The sequence below is a fragment of the Cygnus olor genome, chromosome 1 (genome assembly GCF_009769625.2).
Source record: "Cygnus olor isolate bCygOlo1 chromosome 1, bCygOlo1.pri.v2, whole genome shotgun sequence".
Taxonomy (NCBI): Eukaryota; Metazoa; Chordata; class Aves; order Anseriformes; family Anatidae; genus Cygnus; species Cygnus olor.
The window spans coordinates 50549103-50576877 of record NC_049169.1 but is presented as its reverse complement, the minus strand read 5'-3'; the positions used below and the strand labels follow the sequence as shown (position 1 = coordinate 50576877).

Below are 27775 nucleotides of genomic sequence, written 5' to 3'. Positions count from 1 at the left end.
CAGCGCCCCCCACAACTGACGGGGAGAGGCGACGGCACCTCGGACTACATTTCCCGTGGTGCAGCGTGCGGAGGGAGGGAGGGAGCGGGAGGGCTGCGCGGGCGCAGTTCGCGGCCGCCGATCGGTCTGGCAGTGGCCGTCGGCGCGGCGGGGCGATGCGGCGGCGGGGCGCGGTGCAGCGTAAGGTGCCGTGCCTGTTCGTCACCGAGGTGAAGGAGGAGCCCTCGGCCAAGCGGCAGCGGCAGGTGCCCGGGGCGGCGCGGGGGGGCGCGCAGCAGCACCAGCACCAGCACACCGAGGGGGAGCCGCCCGGCCCAGCTGGCAGGAGGCCTCTCGCCCTGCGGGACCGCCCCGAGGGTTGCCCGGCCCGCATGGGGGCCCCTCAGCTCCGCTCCTCCTGACGGGGGTGTCCGGGGTCCGCCCTGACTCCCTCTCTGCTTTTTCCAAGTGTAGGCAACATGGCAAGGAGCCAGGCTGCTCCAGCGGGAGCGCTCGGGTGTGTGTAAAGCAGGCCGCAAGCAGGCCTGCAGCCCCTGCCTCTTGGGGAAAAACACGCATTTTTAATCATTATTATCACTGTTTTCTGTGATCGAAGGTGTATGAGGCTCTTAAGTTGCGTATTATTTACCAAGGTGAAAGCAATGGAGACCAATGTCTCCACTGAGATGTAAAAGGCAGCTGTGGACAGATATAGGTGCCTTTCACCTGTAGAGCTCCAGCGTTAGGTTTCCAGTTTTAGTAAGAGCACCTCCCGCTGCCTGTCGACTGCACGGTGAACAGGAATCCATCTGCATGACATCCTCTTAGTGATGGTTGGTTTTTGGGTGGAAGAAATAAAATAACGCCAGTGCATCAATAGCTGTTGTTAAACTGTCAGTACCAGCACCGTATTGATAGTGGTCATGTCAGGCTCCTTCCCTAAATGGGTGTTCATGCATATACAAAAAATAGATAGGATTAGATCTCGAACTGGTATGCTCTGTTTTCTTGTTCCAAGTGCAGGCAAGTATATTACATGGGATTTGGCCACTAGGAAAGAAAGGCAGCGGTGGTGATAGGAAAACCAACTGATATTTTCTCACTATCCTAAAAACGTTGTCTTCATAAATACTTTGTTATGGTTACAGATACAATCACTGAATACATACTTATATAAAGTCATGCAATGTAAAGGAAGTATGTAGGAGCTTCTCATTTTATGAATTCTACGTATTGTGTTTTTCAAGTCAAGGACTTCTTTGTGTTTTGATAGCAGGAGATGGTGACCAGTTTACAATTCAGAGCTGACGAGGGAGCGAGGAGGGATGGATGGTTATACAGGAAGATATCTTAATCCAAACATAAACATTAACATGTTTTCACAGAAACCGTTACAGAAGTTCTACTAAGGAAAACCTTGGAAACTTGGACTAGTTGTGCTTGGATATTTGTTTCAGATCCCTGGATCACTTATTTCTGTATTCTTTTTGAGACAAAAATGTTTAGTTAACGCTTACATTGAGTATTTTACAATAGAATGCTTTGCTACCTTGCGTTCCAGTGGTCTCTGCATTGTATTGATCATGGTGCCATTGCTGTTCAGTTCCAAACAAAAAGGTAGGGCCAGGTAGTCATGATGAGCTTTTATTGCCGTAGGAATACAGGAAGGTATATTTCAAAATTTTGTAATGTTGGACTGAAACCCATCTGAATTATATGCACCATTTAAAGTGGAAGGCAGAACAGTCTCTAAATCAAAAATGGAAAAGAGGGACAGAGACTGCAAATAGATTGCCTTTGTTCTTTTGCCTTACGGTATTCTCCAAACTTGTCTTGAAGAAACACTGGTGTACTTTGATAGTATTAGAAATCAGCAATAAAATGTATAATACTGGATTTGTTGAGCCCAGCCATGTGAAGCAAGAATCCATATGAAAACAAGGCCGTAACGTAGCAGTGATTAGAATTTAAAGTACCTGTCTTCTTTTCAGCCATTTAAAGTTTTGGCAACTGAAACTCTAAATGAAAAGGCGTTAGAGGCAGATATATACAATGCAATTCCTACTGAAAAGGTGGATGGAACCTGCTGTTATGTAACTACTTATAAAGGTAATAAGGAAGATCCGTATGTAAATTTTTAATGTTGACTAGCAGTTTGTTTTACTTGACCACAAAGTAATAAATATGGTAGATGTCTATAAAGTTGTTAGAGATTTTACTCTCCAATGTACATGAAGTATAGTTTAAGTTAATGTGCCAGTCCAGGAACTATTCCAATTTTAAAACTTCTTATTAGTAAATCTTCTTGCACACTAGAATTTATATAGAGGATGTTTAATTTCCTTGAGAAGGACTAAAAGGAGTATGGAGGTTGGGGGGAAATGAGAAGATTGTGCTTCATTGCATCACTAGGATTCTTACCTTTACCTGAAATTGTAAGAAAACTTTCTATTAAACTAGGCAAGGTTCTACAAGTAGATTTTTAGATTTATATACAATAGTTAATTTATTAATTTAAATATTCTTTTGGATGTGAAATTTCTGTAGTGACAAGTGAGAATTCATATTTTACCTTTTATGCAGTTGATTTTAGTACTCTGCGGGGTATGGTTACTGAAGTAAACTGCTGGTTTTATACCTCCGGCATCTCTAGGGCGACCATATCTGTGTGCAAGGCTGGACAGAAGACCCAACAAACAAGCTGAAAAAAGGTTTAAACAATTCTTATATTCATTGGAAGATTGCAAAGGTTAGTGACAATTTTTTCCTGCTTTGTTAATGTAAGTTATCCACTGGAAGAACACCTCTAGTCTAACACAGGAAATGTCAGTGATCCTACTTTTTTTTTTTTTTTCATGTCACTCAACTTTATTTCTCTTGCTCTAGTTTAAATATAATGTTGGCTATTTCTTGGTTATTAGCTATTTCTTAATTGTAGTTAGTTTGAAATTTTAAACTACTTGAAGGCTTTAAACCCTCCTAACTCTAGACTGTATGAGTATGACAAGTGTTGGTGTTTGTACAAAGTAATGCAGACTACTGTCTTTAAAACAAGGTTTTATACTTGCGTTGATAGAAGATCAAAATGTAGAATTGGCTAACAGTTTATGCAAAACTAAATGCCACATTTATATGTCTAGAATTTATTTGGAACTTTGAAGAAGATTTCAAGCCTGTTCCTGATGCCTGGATTCCAGCAAAGGAAGTAGAGTTCTCTAATGGCAATCCTTTGCCTGATGAAAATGGACATATGCCAGGTAAATATGGCAAAATGTGGGAAAAAATCATTTTTGATGTGAATTAGAATTAGTTCCAGGGTTATAAATAGTAGCTGACATTTGGAAAACAATTGGAATGTTGTTCATTCATTATCCAGAAAGGCTTTGTTCTGATGTAATGAAAATAATTAGTTTGTCTTCAGCTGAAGCTCTGTACAGCAAAATTGACAAGTTCGTGTTCCTCTGACATTTCTTTGAGATGTGACAGCTTTTCTAGTAATTCTGTTTGTAGCTAAGGTAGGTGGTTTTTTTTTTTTTCAATGCATCTACAGTTCTAATGTGTATTTGATAAATTTAGATACTTTGGTAAAACACAGTGTTTTCTCATAGGTTGGGTGCCTGTGGAGAAAAATAGTAAGCAGTATTGCTGGCACTCATCTGTTGTAAATTATGAGGCCGAAATAGCACTGGTATTGAAACACCATGCTGACCCTGGGCTTCTGGAAATCAGTCCAGTGCCACTGTCAGAACTTCTAGAACAAACATTGGAGCTTATTGGGACGAATATTAATGCAAATCCATACGGTAAGTTTGTATGTTCAATTCTTAAATACTTTTTTATTGAGTGATATTTTAGGTGGAAAATAGTAATTTTCTTTGTAAAATGTTTTTTCCTGTAATGATAATAATAAAATGTGTTCTAAACTAGAAATGTAACATCTTAGTTCAGCGATGGCAAGTGCAGGGTCCTGCACCTAGGGAGGAATAACCCCAAGCCCAGTACAGGCTGTGGGCTGACCTGCTGGAGAGCAGCTCTGCGGAGAGGGACCTGGGAGTCCTGATGGACAGCAGGCTGACCATGAGCCAGCAATGTGCCCTTGGGGCCAAGTAGGCCAACAGTATCCTGGGCTGCATTCAGAAGAGTGTTGCCAGCAGGTCAAGGGAGGTGATCCTCCCCCTCTACTCAGCCCTGGTGAGGCCTCACCTGGAGTATTGTGTCCAGTTCTGGGCTCCCCAGTACAAGAGGGGCATAGAACTACTGGAGGGAGTTCAGAGGAGGGCTACGAAGATGATTAGAGGGCTGGAGCACGTGCTGTACGAGGACAGGCTGAAAGAACTGGGCCTGTTTAGCCTGGAAAAGGGAAGACTGAGGGGAGACCTCATCAATGTGTATAAATACCTGAGGGGAGGGTGTCGAGAGGATGGAGCTAGTCTCTTTTCAGTTGTGCCCAGTGACAGCACAAGAGGTAATGTGCACAAACTGAAGCACAGGAAATTCCATCTGAATATGAGGGGGCACTTCTTTACTGTGAGGGTCACAGAGCACTGGAACAGGCTACCCAGAGAGGTGTTGGAGTCTCCTTTTCTGGAAATTTTCAAAACCTGCCTGGATGACATCCTGTGCAATGTGCTTTAGGTGATCCTGCTTGGCAGGGGTTTGGACTAGACGATCTTCAGAGGTCCCTTCCAACCCCGCCCATTCTGTGATTCTGTGATCTTCTAGAAAGGAAAGAAAGGGCTAGCTCAATGAACACTCGCAGGTTGGCACCAAAAACTGATCACCTCAGAAAGCTGAGTTGTCCTGAGTCTGCTTGTCTATTGAAGCTCTTTCTGCCTTCATGTTCTTCAGGATTTAACATCAGAATGCTTTGCTATTGCCTTTCAAAAAAGAGCAGCAGTTTTGTTCAAGTAAAGAAGCGTGAATTAATAAGCTTCTGCATTAAGATAACTGTGATTTAAAACAAAACAAAAACTGGGTATACCTTGGCTTTGCATATACCTATGTAGGGGAAACCATTTACACCAAACCTAAAATTGAGGTTTCAGCTATATTGATGCTGAGCTGTGTCTGACACCTGACAGGGAAAAACGGCTATTCTGTTGAAGAACTCTGCTTTCTCAGCAGTTGAGAAGTAGATTTTATCTAATGCTTATTGTAGTTTCCAGACCAGTTAATCAGTAACTTTTTTTTTTTTTTCCCCTCAGGAATAAATACTCTGATTGGAAAAAATGTTTTAAATGTTAGTCTTCAAAATATTTTAAGATTGTTTGATGGTGCCTTTTCTTGTCTTTTTTTACTTGCTTTCTTGATACTATTTAGTCCATTAAAATAGAACACTATTCAACCATAATTTTTAGTGCTTATAATTAGCCAGTTGTAATCTTCTAAAATTATGAAATATTATGAGTATCTCTTTAAAGAAGTGTAATTTCAGCTAAACTTTGGCTGTGACCTCTCCCCTTAAAAGTCTGTAAACAAAAAACACAATTATGTATGAGCACAAGTACGTCTTAATTTCTTAGCTTGGTTGCTATAGTAATTTGTAAGGATGGATAGGAAAAATAGTAGTACATAGTCTAAGCGCTTTGTTAGAATTTAGATTTTTTTATTTATTTTTTTTTACAGTTCCTTTAACAGCTCTTTTCTTAGTTGTTCAATATAAATCTTCAGTCAGTGAAGAGGCAGTGCATTTTTTAACAGCCTGGCCTAAGTATCAATCCCCATGTGTAAGAAAATAGGCCAGACTTTCAGAAAGATGCTTGTTTGCGATATGGATTGTGATTCAAAGCATGAAGAATTTCATCAGTGATTTTTATGGTTACTGAGGAGGTGAGCATGAGGACTGAACAGAAGATAGTATAACCTGTATATCATGTTGATTTATTTTATATAAATGTTACATGAGGAAGAGATGGCTACATTTGATACTTATATATATTTAACTGGTCTTCTAAAGGCAGGACATTTTTGTAGTATCTAACAGAAATCTGCCTTTATAGGGTGCTTTTAAGATAGCTGTAATAACGAAAGTGGGGAAAAGGTTAAATTTAAACACATAACTAGCAGGATGATTTTTGTTCCTTTTACCATAGGATTGGGAAGCAGAAAGCAACCTGTACATCTTCTTGTACCACATGGAGCATTTGAAATAAAGAATCCACCTACTTTGAATCAAAATGACATACTGTCTTGGTTTGAAGGCTGCAGTGAGGGTAAAGTTGAAGGAATTGTGTGGCACTGCCGTGATGGGTGTTTAATCAAGGTAAATATATCGATAGACATGTGGAAATCGCTGTAATAATTTGTACTATCTGAGGTATTGTGATTTACTGTTCACTCTTTGCCTTTTCCAAATTCTTTAATAGTAAACATTCTAGCAAATTAGGTTACAGTAGAATTAGTCAAGCCACTGAACAAGTAATCACTACAAATGACAGCTTATTAAACTTTTTCATTACCTATGCTATGATAATAGTAATTGAGAACATAAAATAATGGTTTTCCTATCTGTATAGGAATCGCTCAGTATTTTAAAGTTTATTTTAAAAATTCATTTCGTGTAATGTCATGTAGAACAAGGATTGTTCATAAGAATGTGTTCTCTGTTTAATTAGCAAGTTAATTTTTATTTCTGAAGCTGTGGTGCTGGTTTGCCTTTTGGGAGTTACTTAGTTGTGTTATTCAAATAACAGGTAACTGATGAATGTTTGTAAGAAAAGATCTACTGCAGGGGATCCTAGAATTAAGACCTCCCTCTCTGTTTCAAGATGGGCACCGCTGGGCTACCATATCCAAATCTCTAAATGGATCTATTTTTTCTTATTTTAGCTCCATCGCCATCATCTTGGTTTATGCTGGCCACTTGCAGAGACATACCTGAATTCTCAGCCTGTTGTCGTTTCTTTTAATAGAAATGATTATGACTGTGACTTTGGACCAAAGAGTTTGTTTCACCATTTTTCAAACCTAGATGGTCAAAGATTCGACAGACTCAAAGATATCAAGTTTGATGGTTGAAGTTTTTTTTTTTTTATTCTAAGTTAATTGCTGTATGTCCTGCATTCCTCTTGTTTCTGTCTATCACAGAACTCCTTACAAAAAGGAATCTTGCTGGTTAGGCAGTGGGCACAATACTCTGCAGTTTGAAGTTCTTCCTAAATGACTAATTGTATGTAATAGGAAATGTGACATTCAGAACAGAGATCTAGCTTTCAGCATGTTTTTTAATCACTTCTGAAAAAATCCTTAATTTGTGTACCCATTCTTGGAACCGTTATGGTCAAATAGTGTGTTGTCCAATACTGGCTGATCCGAGTAGTTTAGTTAATGAATGCCAACAACTGTAAAAGTTCCATAGACTGCCCTTTTCTAAATATAATTACTGTAACATGTAGAATTCAGATTGTTTTTTCTTACCAGCGCAAGACAGATTTCTGGTGGGACTAGAATTAGGCCTGAAATGTGATAATTTTTTAAAGGTTCGAGTTCTTCTTGGGGAAGGCATTCACTGTATTATTTAACTGATAAGTTTCAGCATTATGCTAGTGCCTGAAAACCTAATTAAGTTATTTCATAATTTGGGACAAAGATCAAAGTAAGTAATAGGAATTATACTCATTCTATTTTGAAGATCCGTAGTAACTAGAAAAAGATGTGACTTGGTTTAGTAATAGGCATTTTGAGACTGCATCTAAATTTATCAAGGATATATTAAGTATTTGAAAAAAGATGGCATAAATAAAAGTGAGAATGCGTGATGTTTTGAGTGGGCTTTGTTTATTTGCACTATAAAGTACACATCTGTATAAAGTATATAAAATGTAAAATTTCACATAGCTGCACATTTCTTTATATAGAAGAATACTGTTTATTTTCAGTTGTTCATTCTTGAATTTTGTAAAATTTCAGTAAATGTAAATAGTGATATTATAAGAGACAACCATAGTCAAGACGTATTACAGCACAAGACAGCAAGAATAAATTATATAGTACTATTGATCTGGAATTCAGCATACACAGTATGCATGCAGATTTTCTGAACTTCTAAGTGGAGTTGAAAGCTTGGACTTCTGAAAAATACATATAACCCCAATTACTGTTCTGAATTAATATTGCTATGTGTCTGGGGGAGGTAAAGCTGTTTTTCATTTTGACTGGTGTGTGCCACAATCCACCGCCTAATCCAATTCTGCATGCTGTGGTATGCCAAGCCATTGTAACTTTAATAATTTGTATCATTCCAGAAAGAAAATAGACAAATCAGTATTATGTAACTGCCCCAGAATTTATTTTCTATATCAATATTGAGGATACTAAACATTAGCCTAATCAATGGAAACATTGGCTGGACTATCCACTTGAATACCAAACTCTTCAGAAAGCTGCTTTAATCTTTCTTCTAAAATAATATTTTTTTTTACTTCTTCATTATAGTTATATTTCAGATCCTCAATTTCTTCAAAAAAGGAAGGGTTGAAGTTTTCCAGTTCTTTTCTCAGCTTTTTTGTTTCTTCCTATTAAAAAGAACAAACGAGTACCGTCAATATACAGAACTTAGGAAATACATGTCAACAGCTTTTTTGCCTTTTTCTTCAGAGTTCTTGCTTGACTACAGAGACACAAAAATCTACCCAGAAACAGCAAATTAATGAACAACACAATCTGCTTTATAAATGTAATGCTTAGAAATTGAGGTGTTGTTTTAGTGTTAGTTTGGATATCAAATAGCTCTTTCTAGCCGACCATAATTTTGCAAAGGATGCTCTTGCCAAGGATAATCTTTGCAACTCACCTTTAATTGCTGTTTTTCTAATTCTGAGGCTTTTAACTGTGCCTGGAGGTCAGCTACATCCGTCATTCCCTTGTCTTTTTTATCCTTCTCTACAATTTCGTTAGGTCCTGCAAAAAATGTCAACTTGATAGGAAATTTAAGGTAATGATAATCAATCACATGAACAATTTTGTTACAGTAGGTTTGCTTCTCTTGAAAGTTGAAACAGTAGAAGTGTGTAAACGCAACTGTGATCAACAACCACCAAAATTTCAAGTCATCTGGGCTTTTCTTTAGTTCTTGCACAAATTAGGTGGTGGTATATAATTCTTGTGACTAAATGCTGTACTCCCATGGCCAGTCTAGTGGCACACTTCTGAGAAATACAATATGTACAGTTTATCTGAATTAAATGCAGGAGTTTTGGAAAGTACGTAGTTTATGGATCTTAAACTGTATTCATGATTATAAGAGTGTTTTTTTTTTGTTTTTTTTTTTTCCCCAGTCTTACGGCAGTGCACTGCTCTGGAGTGCTCTGCATGGCCTCCTTTGTTTTCCCTATGGGACTGAGGCCTGCTAACTCTTAAATCATTCACAGAGCTGGTATCTGGAAATAGACACTTCCCTGGCAGCTTGAAGCCCTAGGTTTCAATGAATGACAAACCCTAGAAACAGTCTTCTGAAGTTTATGAAGTAAATGGTAGCATGAAATACCCACTTTCTTGGGATAGGAAATCTTGCAAAGATTCCAGCCTCTTATTAGGCTGGATCTTTCATTGTAGAAAATTTTTACTAATACTTCCTGTAGAAAGGCTGTGTAAGTACTCAAAGACCTTAATCTGCTCCAGTTTATGGTACTTCAGCATTAATATAATCCAAATAATTCTGTGGATTTATTACCATCTTGCACACATTAAGTAAAAATAGTTTTAGGCCCAAAATACATGAAAATCTTTATTATAGGTACTGAAAGGGATTACCAGCTGCAGGACCTTCACTTGTATACGTATGTATGTGGTGCTTATAGTTTTCCACCTGGTGAGCTAGTTCTGCTTTTTCTTTCTCTAATTGATTATTAGTTGATCTGGAATATAAAATAATTTTAGATTTTTTAAAAATCATCATAATGTTTCAGAATATCTAATAATATAAATAAAAATAGCAATGTCTGTTCCTTGATCATTCTTATTTCATGTGTATTGGCCAAGGAATACAGTACCTTAAAAGCTGAAGCTCCCTGATGAGGCCTTGTTCTGTCCTTGCGTCTTCAGAAAAGTGTTTGAGAAGCTCAACCTTAAGACAAGGTAGAAAAAAAAAAAGTCTTAATATTGAAAACAGTATCCACAGATACTGCAGTTCACAGGGAATCATGGAATTACTTCTCTTTGGCATAACCTAATAAAATAAATGAAAATACTACTAACAGTGAATTTTATATATATTATAAATAGATTATTATATAAAATATAATTTAACAATGGTCTATTATATAAACATATTATTATATACACGTCTATTATAAATAATTTTTCCCCTTAGTACTAGTTGAGTACAAAGGGGGGAAAAAAAGTGTTTACCCACTACCATTTTCTGCAAAGCCTTCTAGTTGTTTACAGTACTTTTAAAGCTAGTACAGGTTAGTGCTGTATATTTTATGAAGGGTAAAGAAAGAAGTAAGTATTCACAAGCCAGATTTACAAAAAAAAAAAAAAGTTAGACACATGGATTGAGATATTAGGATAATTTATAGATATGCTTACGAAAGTGATACACATAAAGGTGCATAGAAATACTACCAACATGCTTATTGGAGTGTATTAAGTGTCTAAGTTCCTTTTTAAGTGTGATATGAAAAGCCTGTGATTTTTAAATTAAAAAGCAAATGTATATGATGCTGACTAGAAATGACCTGCAGTCATAAATTAGAAATAGGTTTCTAAACAGAGAGGGAGTTAGCCTGTGGAAGTGCCTTTCAGTAGAAGTTGCAGGAGGAAAAAGTTAAAATCTTTCAAATGTGAAACTGTATGTTTGTTTTTTGTTTTTGTTTTTTAATACAATGACAATTTATGAACTCCCATAAGGCTACCGTTAGCAACAGACTTTATTCTACTACCTAAAATTCTTTGACAGTCAGTCTCCATTTCTTTGAAACGGAGTTAACCTTGACCACATGCCATCATGTACATTTGAGACACAAAACAAACCTTGAAATGCGATGCCCCAGAGTCATACCACATAATAAAATAATTTAGTCTTTTTTTTTTTGCTGTTGCTATATGCTTTATGTTAATAATTCTGACTTTAAACTGAAAAGTGAAACCAAGCAAAGCTTTACAAAATAATTGTTTTACAGAACTCCATTCTAAGTTCTGCTTATTGAACAAGTTCAACTGCTTAGGGAATATATATGACTTTTATATTGAAAATCCCTTGTATTCAATACTTTACTCTGAGAATGGCCAGTGCAAGATAGAAGCTAATCTAGGTAGATAGTGCTAGGACTAAATCTCTGGCATACTTGAAGTTCAAAATCTTAGATATCTTTTCAAAGATACCTTAGTTTAAAATTCAAGAATTCTTCCATATGCAAAATATATTTGCTAAGGACTGTGTGTAAGATGCCATATTGGAAAGAGATATGAAAATCCTTTTTAGGGACTCAGTCCCCCCAAAATGACCTGGAAGAAAGAGGAATGTTCCTGTGGCATATTCAATGTGATGACCAAGCTAGAATGATTTTAAGACAACATGAACCGTCTATACTTACAGGCTTCAAATGATCAGTGCAACTAAAATAAAACTACAGAGAAATATTATTTCCCCAGTATGTGCAAGTCATGAATATATACTGGTAATATGTAGAAAACCTTATTAATCCTGAAGTATCTAAATGTACAATTATGGCAATTCGGACTAAAAAAAAAAAAAACCTTGTGGGTTAGAGAATAAATAATATACTCTGCCAATATAGACATTAGAATGAAATTAATATTAATCTATTCTCAGAGTCATCTGGCTAGATTTTACTCACTTGTTCTTTCAGATCTTTTAAGTTTTTATCAGCATTATGTTCACGTTCTGTTGCCTCCTGAAGCAGCTGTTTAAGGTTAGTAATGCTTTGGTTTTTTTTAGCAATATCCATTTCCAGTTCCTTCAACTTTGTTTCATGCATCCTGGTAAAAAATAATAATAATATTAAGAGAAAGATAAGAGCAAAAGCTAATGCATTTACAGAAATAGAGATGAAAATATTCTCACACAGATGAAATGCCGTAAAATGCATTCTAAAATATGTTTGGAGCAGAGGCCTCAAAATAATTACTGATCCTGTTTATAAGCAAGCTGAATGAAGCATAACAAGAAATGCTTTTCTGTGATTTTTGAATAAAAAGGCCCTTCCAAATGTTCCACTGTTGCTGACCTTACTTTGTTTCTTTACCAATAAGGGCCTGGAATCTTTCTATTGTACTGCACATATATCCCAGCCTACCTCCTACTAAAAACATGCATGTCTTTTACTGCACTCAGCTGATGCAGTGGTGTGCATGGGTCACGTCTCACTTCAGTGTCATACTTTTATAGTATTATAATTTAAAAATTTATGGAAAATTAATGTACTGAGAAAAAGTTTAAGACAGATACAGGAAATGAAGACTCCAACAGAAAAAAAGTTCTACGGTAAATGATGTTTTGCCCTGGAGTAACTGTAGTCTGAGAAGGATTCAGTTTTCTTTGAGACATACAAGGCTACAAAAATGGTTTTGTAGAATCACTGAAATGTCAATTGGTAAGCACCTCTGGAGGTTACCTAATCCAGCTTCCCCTCTGAAGTGGCTTTTCAGGTAGTGATAGTCTCCAATACCTTGCTATCTGCTAAACAGTAGAATCCCAAGGATCACCTGGATGAAACTTTTGGATGATGCCCTGTCAAGGACTTTTTATTACCATGTACGTGCTTTGGAAAATGTGCGTGAGGTGGACTGCATGATGAAATGCACCAATGAGATTCTCTAGGTTAGCTTTTCTAGGTTGATGTTACTCATTTACTTTAAAATCATGTTAATGTCAAACCATGTTAAAGCAAATAAAAATTTTTACTCACACCACTTGAAATAGTCAAGTACAATTAATTAGTCACTATACACACACACCTACCTATATCAACTAAAAAAAATGAGGTACAAATGTTTTTCAAAGAGGTGAACTAAAAGAAAAACTATATTCAAACTATTGGGTTGGTAATTGTAAGAATTAAAGTTGTGTTTTTGCAGTGGAAAATTCCACTAACCTTGCATATTCAAAAGTGATTGCGCAGGCATAACACTGGGGGGTATGTTAAGCAGATAAGGGGACAATGGAAGGTACCACTGTCCCAAAATAAGGAGGATGGCTAAGAAAAACAAGCAGTTGCAGAATCAGCAAAATCAAAAAATCATGGGGTCCTCCAGTCACAAGAAAAAAAAAGGGAGGGGGAGGAAGAGGAGAAATTAACAAGGTAAACTTGGTCAAATAAAAATGAACATATGGTATAGTAACAAGCGTCAAGCAGGTTGTGAACCTGTAGTACGGAGCCAAAGAGGAAAAATCAAGCATTGGGTAACAGGGCATAGAAGGTTATGATACACTTCCGCTGCACGCTCCTGCTTGCAGGACGCCCGCCCTTGCAATTGTGAATAAAAATGTTAGTTCATTGAGATCCTTGCCTGAGCCTGTTATTGGCTGCAGATTGTTTCTCACATAATGCTAATGCAAGCTGTTAAGGGCCTACCATCTTTACTGCATGATCCTTTTCTTCCTCCTGTGGCTGGCAGCCAGTTTTCCCCAGTAACATGGCTGTCATCTGACCTTGCATGAAGACATTCTACATCACTGCAGAGTTAGGAGGAAAGGGGAAAAAAGGAACAGCTTTCTAAAGTCTCAGTGAAGTGAAATACCTCAGCCAACATCTCAGAGAAGCACCAAAACTCTGCCAACAGATTCTGTGGCAGTGCAAAACTAAGCGGGTAAAATCATGGACGGCAGCAGAGAGACTGAGGCTCGACAGCTATCTGACCTGGTCCGCAATCAGACGAGTTTCTTTCTGTTTTGCAACATGTGAGCTTACTTTGCCCTGAGGTCATCCCCGGATAGAAGTATTTTTCTGCAAAAACTTGCTCTCTTCCATTCCTATGCAGGATAGAGGGTGTTTATCTCTCTTAATAGCATAAGCAGTGTTTCAGTTTCTTGTCGTTTTAGACATGACAGTACAAGAGATGATACCCAATTAAAAACTCTTGCCTCAAGGAGGGATAAAATTCTCCTTCATTCTTTGTTTTCACGTGAATGTATATTATATCAAACTTCATATTTTGTATCAATGTGTTCATCGTTAAACATGCCAGTGAGAGACCTGACTAGCCTCCTTGGCTGTAGCTCATTTCTGAAAGCAGGTGTAAACAGTAATGCTTTTTGGACTGGCAATGGTTTTGGGCTGACTGTTCCCCAAAACACTTTCTGTAAACAAACCACAAAACAGTACTGAACAGTTTGCTTCTATGAAATAAAAAAAATGCAATTAAAGTAGTTCAGGCTGTCGAGTTAAGATGTCCGGCCTTTAAAAGTAGGTTGTCATAGAAAAAGCATCTGAACTAAGTGCAGAAGTACTGCAGAAGTACTGACAAAATAATACAGCGTGCCTAAGTTGCAATGTAAAAACTGGTGTCATAAAACTATTTTCTTTAGTGTGTTCTACCCTCAGTGATGCAAGTGGTACCTGAATTTTAGAACAACTGATAGGTAACTTTCAGGTAACTGACTGGTAAAGAGTTGTAAACATTTGCTATTATTATCAAAGCAAAAGTGACTTTTGATTCTGATTTCAAAGTCTGAATTCTAACTACAAATCTAGGAGTTGGCGATTCCCACAATTCTTTTTACAAATACTGTAAAAGATGATCCAATGCGAGTCTCTGAATTTTTCTCCCTTCTACTACAATTAGCAGGACCACCTGGCTGACTGCAACTTGCCTTCAGGCCCTCCAGAACACATAAGAGGGATCATTAGCACAGGTCCCCAGGAGCATGGAAATCCCAGTGGCTTCCTAACAACTTTTGCATGTTTACACGGTTAAATGTAGATAAATAAATGCAGCCATGCTGGAAAATGCAGTTTGTGGGACTCCTTTTTTTTTTTTTTTCCCATTCCCCAGGTTGCAGTCTTTGTGGTAACGTACTGAAATACATGCTTTTTATATTCAGCAAAAATGCTGACATTACTCTACAAAGCACAAAGACAGTGCATTTGAGTAGCAAGGAACACAAAACTATCCAGGAGTCTACAGCTGATCTGAAGAAAGAAGAAGGCCAGTACTTAAGGATGGTAGAACTCTGCTGGATTCATATCAGAGATCCATATACTGATTGTACATACTAGTATAAAACCAGAAAATTATATTAAAAGTATCTTCAAAAGAGGAAAGAAAAATTACGAAAATGAAGGTCTGTATTTTTTTTGCTAATACTTAAAGAGGAATGAAAAGGAACTTCATTTGCCATTCCTACCTTGTTGCAACAACTGATTTCCAGCTTTTCCTGTCAGCTTCATCGAGCTGAGGGCCTGTGTTCTCAGCCAAATTTAGCCTCTTAATGGCTTCCTCCAGCTGTATGGTTAACTTCTCATTTAATATCTCCAAGTTATTCTTTGCTATTCGTAGCTTCTCTCCACTGTCAGCTTCCTATTGTTCAATAAAAACAAAGTTTTATGAAATAGATAACCTCCTATGAAGCACTGGGTTATCTAAAAAGATGGTGAGAGAGATTAAGTGCTGACGGTGTATCCTATATACATGGTATCTCAGATCACCAGCACTAAAACTTCCACATTCTCTCCTGTCCTGTTTCTTGAATGTCTCCTCTCCACATATAATTAAGAATTTGGTCATGGCAATACTAATACTAAGAAAAGCATCTATTTCATTTCAACCATTTTTTAAAAAGTAAGATACATCCAGTAACTACTGGAAATAAAGGGATACATTACAATGATCGTACCTTCTTCAGCTCTTTTCGTAGCCTCTCATTTTCAGCAATGACTTTTTCCATTCCTTTGGTTTTAGATTCATAATGCATACTCAGCTGCCCCCCCCGATGAAGTTTCATTTTTTCCACTTCAGACTAAATAGTAAACAGTTTATTAAAATACATATACATTACTTAGTAGAAAATTTCCAATTTCTATTTTTAAACCACATCAGAGTTACAGCTATCTAGCACACTATATTTCATAATGTTTAAATATATTCTTAACATAAAAAGTACCATTACATAAATCATCTAGTTTATTATTCTAAAATGAAGTTTTGATTTTGTGTTCTACAAGTTTCATATTTAATATTTTGGTAACACTTCTGTACTAATCAATGTCAACAATGGGCTTAGTGTTAAAGTTTCCTACTAACTTGTATATAAGCTGCTATCTAAATATAGTTATTTAATATAAATCGGTACCTTTAACTTCTCATTTTCCTGTTCAAGACCAAGTAATTTCACATTAGAAACCACAGCTGGAGCTTTTTTCAGATCTTCATTTTCCCTTTGGACTCTCTCTACAACCTTTTTCATCAAACCAATTGTTTTTTCCAGTTCTGGGACTGTCTTTCCACTTCTACCAGCCTGTGCAGAGGGGAAAAAACATAGTGAGGTAAATACTTCAAGTTAACTAACATTCTGAGATGCTCCAAATCATACTTTATAGCATGTTTTTTCACTGCTTTCTATTTGTTGAAAAGTTGTCATAGTTTGTGTCTTGAATCATAAAGATTCTTGCATACTTAGTTCCCCGAAAAGTCTAGTGATATATTTACCCCCAAGGTAAACGTATCAGCTCCCTCATTTCCTGTTACCTAAAAAAGCTGCAGTTAAGTCTAAAAATTTGCTGTATTTTATGAAATAAAGTGAAACATTATGAAAATAAATCAAAGTACTCAAGTTTTTCTTGTAGAGCAGTTTCCTGATCCAACTGACCATGCTTGAATGCTAACACTGTCTAAAGGATAAAGAAAAAATAATGACTGTATGGGAGCTTGACAGAGTAAGGTGGCCCTTTTTTTAGCAACCATATTTCTACTGGATTAGAGTGACAGAACTACAGCTTAAAGCACAAGTAAATAAATAATAATAATAATAAAATAATTAATAATGACAATAAAATTCTCTATTTTTCTTTTTCCACTGCATTCATTTATAATGCAGATAAACTGTTAAAGGGTGTTCAAAGGCTTTTATTTTCTTACATTCTTTGTGGCAATGGACTTCCTCAGCAATAATGATTTAACAATGCTACTGTTTCCAGTTCTGGGGCCATGAAGTACCCCCTTTTCTTTCCACAGAGGTAAGAACCACAGTATAGCAGAAAACGGGGATGAATTTAGTATTAGGAACTCTGCATAAACCTATATAGTGAGTGAGTTTTGAAAGTGAGAATTACCTATTCTTGCTTCTCTAAAAGCACTTAAGAAATTTGGAGGTTTTTGCTGGTACATGGCAGAAATAAAGAAAAATCTCTACCAGTTTATGTCTGGAAAGGAAGGAAGATTTAAAGTTTGCTGCCTCCTCAGAACCTTTGAATGAAGCAGTTTTATAAACTGGATTGCCTTATCCAAAAATTACCACTTCATAATAGAGAGCCAAATACACAAGCAGCCCCTGCAACGTACAAGAAAAAGAATGGGAAATAAATCGTTTTTTCCAGGTACCCAGAAGCAGAAATCATTCTCCTTGTACACCTCAAAAGCTACAAAGACTCTTCCTTAAGTCTGCTTTCTTTAGGAAGCACAGGCCACACAAATATTTTGACAAGTCAGTGACAGGAGAGACACTCAGCATACCTGAATCATTTTTCCATTAACTTTTGAAATATTTGCTCTATTAAAATAGCTGAGTAAATTTGAAGTGTCATCTTGTATAGTAAAAGAACCAACTTCACTAACAATAACTTACACTTTCTAACAGCTGCATCAAATCAAACTCCTACCTTTTTAAATCATAAAGCTGTATTACACATTTACATAAATACATGAATATAATTTTTATTACCAGGGCTGTAAACTCCTATTTTTGGTACAAATACATTTCTGAAGATAGCTTTAATGCAAATGACAAAACTAGGCCACAACAGTTCAAATATTGTAGCTCTGTTCCCTCTAATAGTCCTATTGACTGATTTTCATTAATTTATTTTAACACTTTAACAATACAAGTAAGAACAATGCCTGTTTTCTTTCAGATGATTCCAGGTAATTTAGCTTTAATAAAACGTTTCTATTTTTCATATTTTCGTTTCATATAATAGTGATGAAAAATGCTGTTACGATACTTACCCCTCTAACATTGCCCAGTTTTCGTTCAAGATCTGCTTTCTCCTTTTTGAGAAGTTCACACATTTCTTTTAAGTCACCCACTTGGTCCTCAAAAAACAAATTAATAAGCAGCTTATATATTTAGATTTCAAACTGAGATGAATAGTAGCAAAGTTACCATTGGTTTACTTCGAAAAAAATAAAAATAAATGAATTTCACATTGCAATGACATTTTTCATCATTTCTACCAAGCTTTCTCATCTTGAATAAAAACACTAATAGTATGTACAAAAGAAAAAAAATCATTTTTAAGAGATCCACTAACCTGTTTCAGGTTAAAGTGGACAAAAGGTAAAGAGACGTTACCTTTAGTCTTGGCAAATCTCTATTGGCCTGCTCTAGCTGGAATCTTAGCTCAACATTTTCAGATGATAATCTTAAATTTTCCTTTAGAACTTCTTGTTCTCTTCGATATTGATCATCTGATCCTACTCCTGACGTCTTCAGAAAACAGAGAGAAAAGTAAATTATTATTAAACAATAAGACTATATATTCATTGTACCTGTTTGTAGCTCATAAAGAGCAAGAGAAAATTACTATTTTTCACAGAAAAAAAAAAGATAAAAATACTCAAAGAACAGGATACTATCTTTCTGGAATTTCTTCCCCACTGAAATTTTGTGAAACATAACTGATCATAGTTGTATCACCAACTAAAGAGATCTACTTGCTTAAACCCTATAGAAAGCTTACAAATTAGTATAAACCCATAAAAAAAGTGTCAAACTAGAATTAAGTCTCAATCTATTGCCTAGAAGTAAAGCTTAAAGTCTACAGACAAAAAAGCTACTGAGTGTGGTAAGCTGTGACACTGTACCTAGAAACAGAATCTGATTTTAAGGGCGCATTCTGTTTATTAAATACTACATATGGCGTAAGAATTTCACTGAAGTCAAACAGATCATAGAGCAACTTAGTTCCTACGTTTGAGTACTTTATATACCTTATATTGCCAATTGCAATTGTAGGTATACAGAAAATTATTACCCAACACTAGTAAAATCTTTTGATAATAATCAGTTTTTGTTTATGTAATTATGTAATTAACCATATAAGCCATTACTCTACACTAACAATGACAGAAATAAAGTACTTGCTTCAATATAGCACTTCTTCTAAGTATAACACATTGTAAGTTTCAAAGAATGAAGGTCATCAACTAGCTGCATGTATCATTGTGATCATTTGTAAATTTTCTAAGCTTCTGTTAATTATATAATTTTGATCTACTTGTGAGCTGACATACATGTAAATTGTGAAAGTCTAGGATTTGCTTTTATGGACCACTTTAATATCCCTGCAGAGCTTTCAAGACCACTGAATTACCAAGATCAAACTATTCTAATTCTATGTCATTTCTACAGAAGAAATGCTAGAGGACCACCATAGTATCAAACCTCAGGCATTTCACAGAGTTCTGGGGTTATTACAACTCCCTCTGTACCACTTCGGTAAGTTTCACATTTATTCTCTGGAGTGTGTTGATTCATTTCATTATTGACATTTATTTTTTCTGCTTCATAGTTGTTAGCTTGATTAGAAGGCTCTCCTGAATCAGACTGATTGCAGCTCATTCTGTCAATGTAAGGCTCTTCTACACTTTTTTTTCCATCAACATTTGATTGTTTGCATATTTCTTGCTTCCTCTCCTGCTCTTCAAATTCCTCATTATTTTTTCCATTTTCAGGTTGGGTTATATTTTCTTTTTTATCACTCTGATTCTCTCCAACATCTTCAGCTTTATTGGTGTTTTTCAATCCTTCCCAAGAAATATCTGTGTCCTTGCATTGTTCATTATCTTCAGGGTGCTGTTCAGAAGACACTTCAGCACTTGCATCTTTCGTAGCCTCACAACCTTCATTATGCACGATGAATGTTTGTATGCCTGCTTCCTCATCTATTTCATTGCCACCAGTAATTCTAAGATTAGTCTGATGTTTGATTTCATCCCTATTTGAAATAGGTTTCTTTTGAAGGTAATTCAAATACTCCTGTTTACTGATACTGACAGGAACAGAGTTAGTCAGTTCAATTTGGTAACATGTACTCTGATTCAAGTTGAAGATAGAATGAAGCATGAAAGAAAAGCAGAAGACAGTAAAACAAAACAGGAAATAAAGAAACGTAGGCTGAATTTTTAAATCTGTGTCTTGAAGGATTAAGATAACCTAGTAATTCAATATTCATAATACAGTGAACTTTGTAAAGCAAAACAACAACCAACCAAACAAAAACATCTAATGTAAATAATGTAACTAAAATGCAGCTTAGAATTTTCCCAAACCACGTATGCTGAATTTTCAATTAATAGGGCATATAAAAGTAGTTTCTCAGTTGCAGACTTGTGTATATGACAATATCTATCCTTTATTTCTTCACATTAGGAAGTTGAGTATTTCATCTTCTACCTGCAGAACACAGAATCTAGATAATTTTTTTTTAACACCATAAATGGAGTATTTCATATCCTGTTCTAGAATGCTATAATCTGAAATAAAATCTGCCAAGTGATACAGAATAGTAAATGGGTAACAATTATTTTGGTTAAATAGGTGTAATATTTCTAGGTAATATGATTGTATATGATTTTACTTACCGAGGGCCTAGAATATGTCTCTCTTGAATACTGTCTCTGCAATGCATGAAGCTTTTCCTGGAGGTATTGATTTTTTAAATGTAACTCTTCTACAACAGAATCTCGTGGGATTGCTTGCTGTGTTCTACATACAAAAATTAATCAAGCCAGAATAAACACATGGCTATTAATGCAGAAAAGCATTCCTTTATGTAAAACAAACATAAACTTCTCGATTACTGGACAGAACTTTCTAGTATTAATGGACTGGTTATACTAAATCAGCCATATACACAATTTCAACTAATCCCCATGAATCGAGAGTATCTATTTTGGGAAAAGGAATCTGCTCTCTTGAGATGTGAACAGCTTCTATTACCGTGGCACTCCATCCACTGTTATAACAGATACAGTGATTATGAATACACTCCATAATTGCAATTTCTCAGCTCCAGTATCTTTCCCCAACTTGAAATTAGAACTACAATTTTACATAAAAAGAGCTATGTTTTTCATATTTTTTAACGTTTGGAATAACAAACCATTGCTGCATATTCTCTGAATATGCACAATTGATCCCTAGCAGCTTTAAGTTTGCTCATCACAGACTCAAAGAAGGGCTTTTGCAACTTGGTCTGTTTTTTCTAGTTGTATCAGTTGATTTCCTCCCACAGATTTTTTTCTCATTTAGATTACTTATTTTTTTATAGATTCTTTTGAAATGCCTCTCACCTCATATGAGCAACTTCATTTTCTAAATCTAGATTCCGTTTTCTTAGTTCTTCCAGCTCTTTTTCAGTCTCTGAGGCTCTTACTCCAACAACACGGTCAACAGTGACACCAGTAGTTTTCAGTTTCTTCTGTAGAGTAATTTTCTCTTTTTCAGCCCTGCAACATTCAGTAAATTTGCATCTAAAACTTTATTTGCTGACTTGCTTTCTTTAGAAGAAAATATTTTCTATCTTAAAGAATCCACACCTGCTATTTATTTGCTCAGTGTACCACACCCCCTTTTCTTGTTTATTGTGGTTACCATATAGACAGACAGCTTTACAAATAAATAAATAAATAAATATAAATAAAGAAATCACAAATATTAGGAAAAATAGCAAACATAAAGTTAGCAGCATGCATATTATAAATCACTTGGTGTCACCTGTGTTGTATGTGAAATTCCTGAAAGATTTGGTAAGAATGCCAATTTGAAGCTGTTTCAAACCACAATCTATCAACGGCTACAACTACCATCATCATTTGGTCGTGATCACCAACCACCATTACTACATATTTTATTTGTAAAACCCTGCCATTACTGTACTGAAGTAAACTTAACTTTCATGGAGGCCATGCATATATGTGGTGGTTGGTTTTATTTTTTATTTTTGTTGTTGTTTTAAAGGTTTCTATCTCATAATGCTAGAACTGTTAGTACTGCAGTAGCACAGCAGATGACAGTAGCAGCGCATCCAGTCCTAGCAGTCTGATGAAATAACACCAGGTAAGAAACAGCCTATCTTCATGAAACTGTTACTTTTTTCACGGAAATAACAGAACACTATATATGAGAAGCATAATAAAGACCTTAAATTAGTTTTATTCAGAGACAGCTTCTTCTAAATACACTTGTAAGCTTCTACAAGTATATACTAAAGGAGTAACCTGCTACTTGAAAAATAATTTATTCTTTTAATCTCAATAGCAAGGTCAAATCTAGGCATCAATCTTATAAACACAACAAGCTGTTATAATTGTGTGGCAAACATCTGTATTTCTCTTATGCCATCAGTTTGTAGTTGAATGCATTAAACACAACTTACTTATTATAAAGTTCCTTCAGTGTACTGAACTGTTTGACCAAAGTATCCATTTCTTTTTCCTTTTCTTTTAGTTTGTTCCGCATCCCTTCCGTTCTGATTTGCCATTTTTTGCTTTCTTCCCATCTAATTATTTCCTCCTTGGAGGTCTGTGAAGCATATAAACAAATTATGTACTTTTTTGATTTTTTTTAAGCGAACAAACACATTAGAAAACCACACATGGTTATTTTTCATTTCTAAATTTAAAACATTAAGCCGTAGTTAGGTAAAGAGCAGTCCAACTTGGATACTTTAAACTTGCTGTAGTGACTGGCATATAAAGCTGATGAAGTTTAATGTTATTACCGAATTCATCCTCACCCTTTAATATTCATTTTACAGAAAAGGAGTGATACATTTTTGGAAATTAGGATTGCTTGTGAAACACATCCTTTTAGTTTGAATTACAGGTGAGTAAAAAAGACAAATTGAAGAAAAAGAAGTGCTTTCCTATGCCACTTTACAGCAGGATCTATCTTTTTTCTTGCAGCTCAACTGGAGTTTATATGCCCTTGCTGCAAAGCTGTACCACTGTTCATTTGTTTTCTTCTATGAGAAATAGAATCTCTGCATACAATTACAATCATGTAGCTATAAAATGATATATCAGTTAAAACCTGTACCTGTGATCACAAATGACTACTGAAAAATCACCTGTAAACAATTTTTTTTGTTTGTTTTGCTGAACTTTCCTCTTCCCTCAGTTAGTCCCTGTACTATCTTTTCTGTCTTCACTCTAAACAGCTACTGCTACTAAAAAATGGCCAGAAAGTAAATTATTGCAAAAAAGAAAAAAAAAAAGTTTATGAAAAGTATCTTTAGACACTGAGCAATAAGTATATAAAAATTCTCAAACTAACTGGAAGTATAAGTTCAGTCTTAAAATCATATTTAATATTATAAAGAGTCTGAATGTCATGCAAGCACGCTATAATGTTCTAGTATACCTTATGATTACCATGACAAGCCAGTAATTTGTTACTGAAATAGCAAAAGAAAAAAAAAAAAAAAACACAAGTGGTAAAATGAACTCGTCTCCATCAGGTCAGAACCGCCTATAAGTGGAGACTGTTACCGTGAAGAACAGTAACTTATGCAGACATCATCCCTTCACAGCTCTTGCTCCCAGGTACTTCATATTTTCATCATTGTACTGGTTTCACAAATGTGCATTTGACATCTCTTACATACCTATAAAATCTTAGTTTTCTATAATCTATAATGGATCTTTAATTCTACAAAAAGGGCAGGAAAACATGAATATACCAGCACTTAGACTACTGTTGCAGCAAGAGCTGCAACAAAGACCACTGGGAACTTGAAAAAGTGTCTTGAAACTGCTTCTGACCTGATAAAGTTTGGCTGGTGATCTGTTGTTTTCAGAAGCAGTGGGGAGAACTGAACTGCCTGTACTTAAGCTGACGATGTCTTTCAAAGCCACAATCTCAGTATTTATCACATACCTTGTCTTCTCTTACGCTTTTTCTTTCCGTTTCTTCATATTTCTTCTGAAGTTCATTTTCCAACTTTTTAACTTTTTTCTGAAGTACATCTGTCAGATTTTGCTCATCAGCTTTGTTCTGAAAAATTACAAACTTTCACCAACTTAAAGTTTAATGACTACTACTTAAGTATTTTTCCTCCTCTCGAAAAATAAGGACTTCAATTCCAGTTGGTGGAATTAGCTTACAACATAAATGACCTTTTTAAAATTATCTTTACGTTACAATACTTCAAGAATTTAACTTTGCATTCTAAACTAATTAATCAGCAAGTAGTTAAATTAAAAAATAAAGTTTAGACAATTATACTGTACATCCTTCCCTTCTCTTCTGAATGGAGAAATAAGGGCAGCCAGGAAGATCACAAAATTCAAACCAACCATTTTTCAAAGAAACTTTAAAGGTAGATATTCAACTCTTCAGACTTTCACATTATTTCAAGGAAAAAAATATTTTTCAGCCTCTTCATTCTATTTGAGACATACTTCCAACAGCAAAAGGTAATAGCTCACATGTAACCCAGTTGATGAGCAAACAACGATTTTTAGATCAAGTATCAGTTTCAATGCCTGTCAAAGGTACTTACTCTTCCCCCCCCCAAACCAGCCCATCTAATGCAGAAACTTGACCAAGATCAAACTTTTTTAAAAATCACTTCTACCTGAATGCTACTGGTAAGTCTCCTAATCCGTTTCTTCAGTTCTTCATTCTCCTTTTCGATTTCATTTTTTTCTCTCATTATTTTAGTGAATGTTTTTTGTTTCTTCTGAAGTTCTTGGTTCAACTCTTCCTTTTCATCTAACAAAGCACTCTCCCTGTTTTTACTTATTTTAAGGTTATCTGTAAGTTTTGAAATCTGATTATTTAATTCCTCTATCTGTGTCTAAAGGGGAAAAAATAATAATAAAAAAAATCAGGATTAACAGCAATATAATGATGGAATAGAAAGACATTACCTAGTACTAACCATGAGCCCCTTTGTTTCCCTGTCAACAATCTCCTGGACATTCATATATGCCTCTTTTTGTGATGCTGCAGAAATAATCTGCTGTTCAGCATTAGCGGTCATTTCTGCTCGGAGTTCCAAAAGTGCTTTGCTCAGAGCCTAAAAATAACCAATACAAGTTCTTATAAGCAAAGAAGCTGCAAATATGAACATTAAAAAACAACAAAATGCGATTGTATTTTACTATGTTAAATTATGAAACTATATTCTACCTCCTGCTGTACTTATACATAGAATTCTTAAGTATTAAGCCACATTAAACATTTATGTTCATTAGTGACGTAAGTATGCATTTTTTGCTGACTAACTTTCTGCTGCTTCTCTTTTATGGCTAACTGGCTCTTCAGCTGTTCCACCAGGTTTTTCAGTGTTGCTGTGGGCGCTCTTTTATTTGCTTCTTTTTGAGCTTCTAGTTCAGCTTTTACATTGGTTAATTCTTTCTCCATCTGAGATAACAAGTTCTTCAATCCATTTGCTTCATCTTTCAATTGTTCCACATCAACTGTGTGCTTTTCCTGAAGCCTAATATAAAATAAGAATTAATAGGGTACACTGCAATAATTAAGCCAGCAAACTCCAAATGAATAACAGAAGGAACAGTGTTTTATTTTTTACTGTTAAAGCAAATAATAAACAAAAAACTCCTTGCCTCTACAAAGAATGCCTCCACTTAATAAGGAAATTATACAAGAGTATCAACATAATGAGACTAGAACATTTTCATTCTAATTTCTATCCCTAACTGCAAAGGAAAGAATCGTCCTTTTTTTTCCCTTTTAAACAGGGGTTTAAAATTTAATGAGTTTAAACGCTAAAGGCAGCAAGCTCAAGTGGATGGGGGCAGGATCGGGGGAGTATCTGACAGCTTAAAGACAACTCGCATACCAAGATTCACTCACAAGACATACCAAGACTCACTCACTTTCACTGGATGGCACACTGTTAATAACAGAAATGCATTTCTGCAGCCGTGATTTTTCAATATTTTCAACATTAGCTCTGATACAGGGCCACAAAACCAAAATAGATCATATTTATATTTACCAACCATGGTAACTCTCTTGAGTTAGTTTTTTCAGCCAAACCTAAAATTCAGCAAAAACATGCTCACTTCAACAGAACACGTCAGTACCAGCAAGGCATAGCTGACCAACTGTGACTTATGTTAGCAGCCTAAAAACTTACTGGGCTCTGATAGTCTGAAATTCTTTGATTTTCATTAAAGTAATTTGTTTTTGCTTCTCTAAATCAGATGATGTTTTCTTCAATTTGCCAACAAGTGAAGCAAGAGAATTGTCCTGTTCTACTACAGTTTGTTCCATTTCAGCTAAACGGAGGAAATGTTTGCTGCTGGGAAGTGATGAAGGCTTTTCCATTAACTCCTGTAAAACAGAACAAATGTGTATGATAAACATTTTAAGCTTTAAATCAAAGGTAAGTGTTAGTGATACATTATAAACTCAATCCTAAACATAAACAAGTATTAATATTTATCATGTTTATCTACTGAGATGCAATTCTTAGTTCACAGAAAAAAACAGTAATGCTACTTGGAAATGAACGTCGTACATGGAACAATCTACAGAATAAATGTAGGTGTCACCTTATCATAAAGTGTCAAGAGAAAACCTGTATTAAAAATGGGATTATTGCAACCAAAGACTGAATAAAAAGGATATAGAAAAAGTACACCTCCCTCCCTCCCCTAGAAGCCTATACATTACAATATAAAGAATGATACTCTATACTAAGGCGGTAACTTTGTTTTTTATACTTGTCCTCTAATCCAACTGTCTTGAATTCTTTCATCAATTTCTGAGTTCTTTCTATATCAACCATCCATTTATTATTCTTGTCATTATTTACGTGTGACTACAAAACTGTTCTTTTGAGCAACAATTTTCAAAATTTGGAAACAATTTCACTAATGCCATAAATACACATAACTCACCAAAGCAGTCTGTTTGAATTTATTAAGGGAATTGTCTGTACATAAGTCTAACTTCTGGTGTAGAACTCTAAGGTCTTCTTCATGTTTCTTTGCTATTTCCTCTTGTTCCTGTTAGTTCAAAATAAAAATGCAACTCTACTGATGCACATTAATCCAGAAATTCATGAAACTGCAGTACCCTTCGCATCAATTGCTCAATTATTGATCAGCCTTACTCCCCAGATTTTCCTCTAACTCTTCTGGTTTTTAAAATTATTTTCTTCTTCCTATACTCAATGATTATACCTTTTTTTTTTTTTTCCTTTCTCTTTTTAATACTTACTCTTGGAAAAAAAAATCCACCACTGCAGTTTTAAGCTATATCGCAGGCAGTGTGGTGCAACAGGATAAAAGCTGAAAAGCAAAATATTTGGTGATGCTCCTCACCAACTATGACTCACTATACATAGTAAGAATATAAAGAATGTGCTCTAACACAAGGTTTATATTTTAAAAACATATTTTAAATTACAGTATATTTAAGAAGTATATTTTCCATAAATGCATATCTTTCGTATATTTTTCAAATTCACAACAAGATGCAGTCCACAGATCACCATTGTAAATACTTGAAAATTCTATGGATGTACACTATATGGAGTGCAGTTTTCATAGCAAATTTTTAATATTCTTCCTGTCACGCTAATTTAATTCCTAGACCAATACCACATACATAAACCTTTTGACTGAGCAAGTCTCC

At 35.5% G+C, this 27775-nt stretch overlaps 2 protein-coding genes and 1 long non-coding RNA gene across 11 annotated transcripts in view; 2 read left to right on the top strand and 1 right to left on the bottom strand.

Moving 5' to 3' along the window:
• Positions 1-78: 78 nt before the first annotated feature.
• On the top strand, positions 79-7736 carry C1H12orf29 (chromosome 1 C12orf29 homolog). Of its 5 annotated transcripts, none has more exons than XR_005820163.1 (8): positions 79-245; positions 1253-1324; positions 1971-2088; positions 2633-2728; positions 3120-3236; positions 3588-3782; positions 5605-5808; positions 6072-6153. XR_005820163.1 is itself a non-coding variant. In XM_040558131.1 (8 exons), exons 1-8 carry the CDS (start codon positions 156-158, stop codon positions 6994-6996), a joined length of 1044 nt encoding a protein of 347 aa, XP_040414065.1. In that variant the 5' UTR covers positions 88-155; the 3' UTR covers positions 6997-7736. The 5 variants fall into 5 exon arrangements, 4 of the variants coding, with proteins under 4 accessions (XP_040414074.1, XP_040414065.1, XP_040414058.1 ...); XM_040558131.1 differs by lacking the exon at positions 5605-5808 and adding an exon at positions 6808-7736 and having other exon boundaries at positions 88-245; positions 1256-1324; positions 6072-6241; XM_040558124.1 differs by lacking the exon at positions 5605-5808 and adding an exon at positions 6808-7736 and having other exon boundaries at positions 88-245; positions 6072-6241.
• Positions 7206-27775, bottom strand: part of CEP290 (centrosomal protein 290) — a 58353-nt gene continuing 37783 nt past the window's right edge. For 3 of the 5 annotated variants that reach the window (XM_040558017.1, XM_040558007.1, XM_040558047.1), the window contains 20 exons: positions 27037-27144; positions 26271-26467; positions 25394-25607; positions 25047-25184; positions 24741-24962; positions 24041-24157; positions 22539-22684; positions 21454-21609; positions 20743-20866; positions 19544-20194; positions 18452-18586; positions 18106-18192; positions 16235-16399; positions 15779-15901; positions 15290-15462; positions 11781-11922; positions 9969-10042; positions 9730-9833; positions 8771-8877; positions 7206-8492 (listed from right to left, as the gene is read on the bottom strand). In XM_040558017.1, coding sequence (XP_040413951.1) covers positions 8304-8492; positions 8771-8877; positions 9730-9833; positions 9969-10042; positions 11781-11922; positions 15290-15462; positions 15779-15901; positions 16235-16399; positions 18106-18192; positions 18452-18586; positions 19544-20194; positions 20743-20866; positions 21454-21609; positions 22539-22684; positions 24041-24157; positions 24741-24962; positions 25047-25184; positions 25394-25607; positions 26271-26467; positions 27037-27144 — 3372 coding nt within the window. In that variant the 3' untranslated portion in view covers positions 7206-8303. The remainder of the gene's footprint in view (positions 8493-8770; positions 8878-9729; positions 9834-9968; positions 10043-11780; positions 11923-15289; positions 15463-15778; positions 15902-16234; positions 16400-18105; positions 18193-18451; positions 18587-19543; positions 20195-20742; positions 20867-21453; positions 21610-22538; positions 22685-24040; positions 24158-24740; positions 24963-25046; positions 25185-25393; positions 25608-26270; positions 26468-27036; positions 27145-27775) is intronic. The other 2 variants (XM_040558028.1, XM_040558038.1) reach the window with 1 other exon arrangement.
• LOC121070665 lies at positions 18596-23983 on the top strand. The gene is made up of 4 exons (XR_005820165.1): positions 18596-19597; positions 22121-22219; positions 22920-22987; positions 23622-23983. It is a non-coding gene; the product is annotated as an uncharacterized LOC121070665 (long non-coding RNA).

What these genes read in the sequence shown, in the direction of transcription:
- C1H12orf29 (XM_040558124.1), top strand. Translation starts at nt 156, where the DNA reads ATGCGGCGGCGGGGCGCGGTGCAGCGTAAGGTGCCGTGCCTGTTCGTC. An exon ending in ATGGATGGTTATACAGGAAG is followed by an intron (nt 1,325 to 1,970) that starts ATATCTTAATCC and finishes TCTTCTTTTCAG; the next exon opens with CCATTTAAAGTTTTGGCAAC. An exon ending in TTCATTGGAAGATTGCAAAG is followed by an intron (nt 2,729 to 3,119) that starts GTTAGTGACAAT and finishes TTATATGTCTAG; the next exon opens with AATTTATTTGGAACTTTGAA.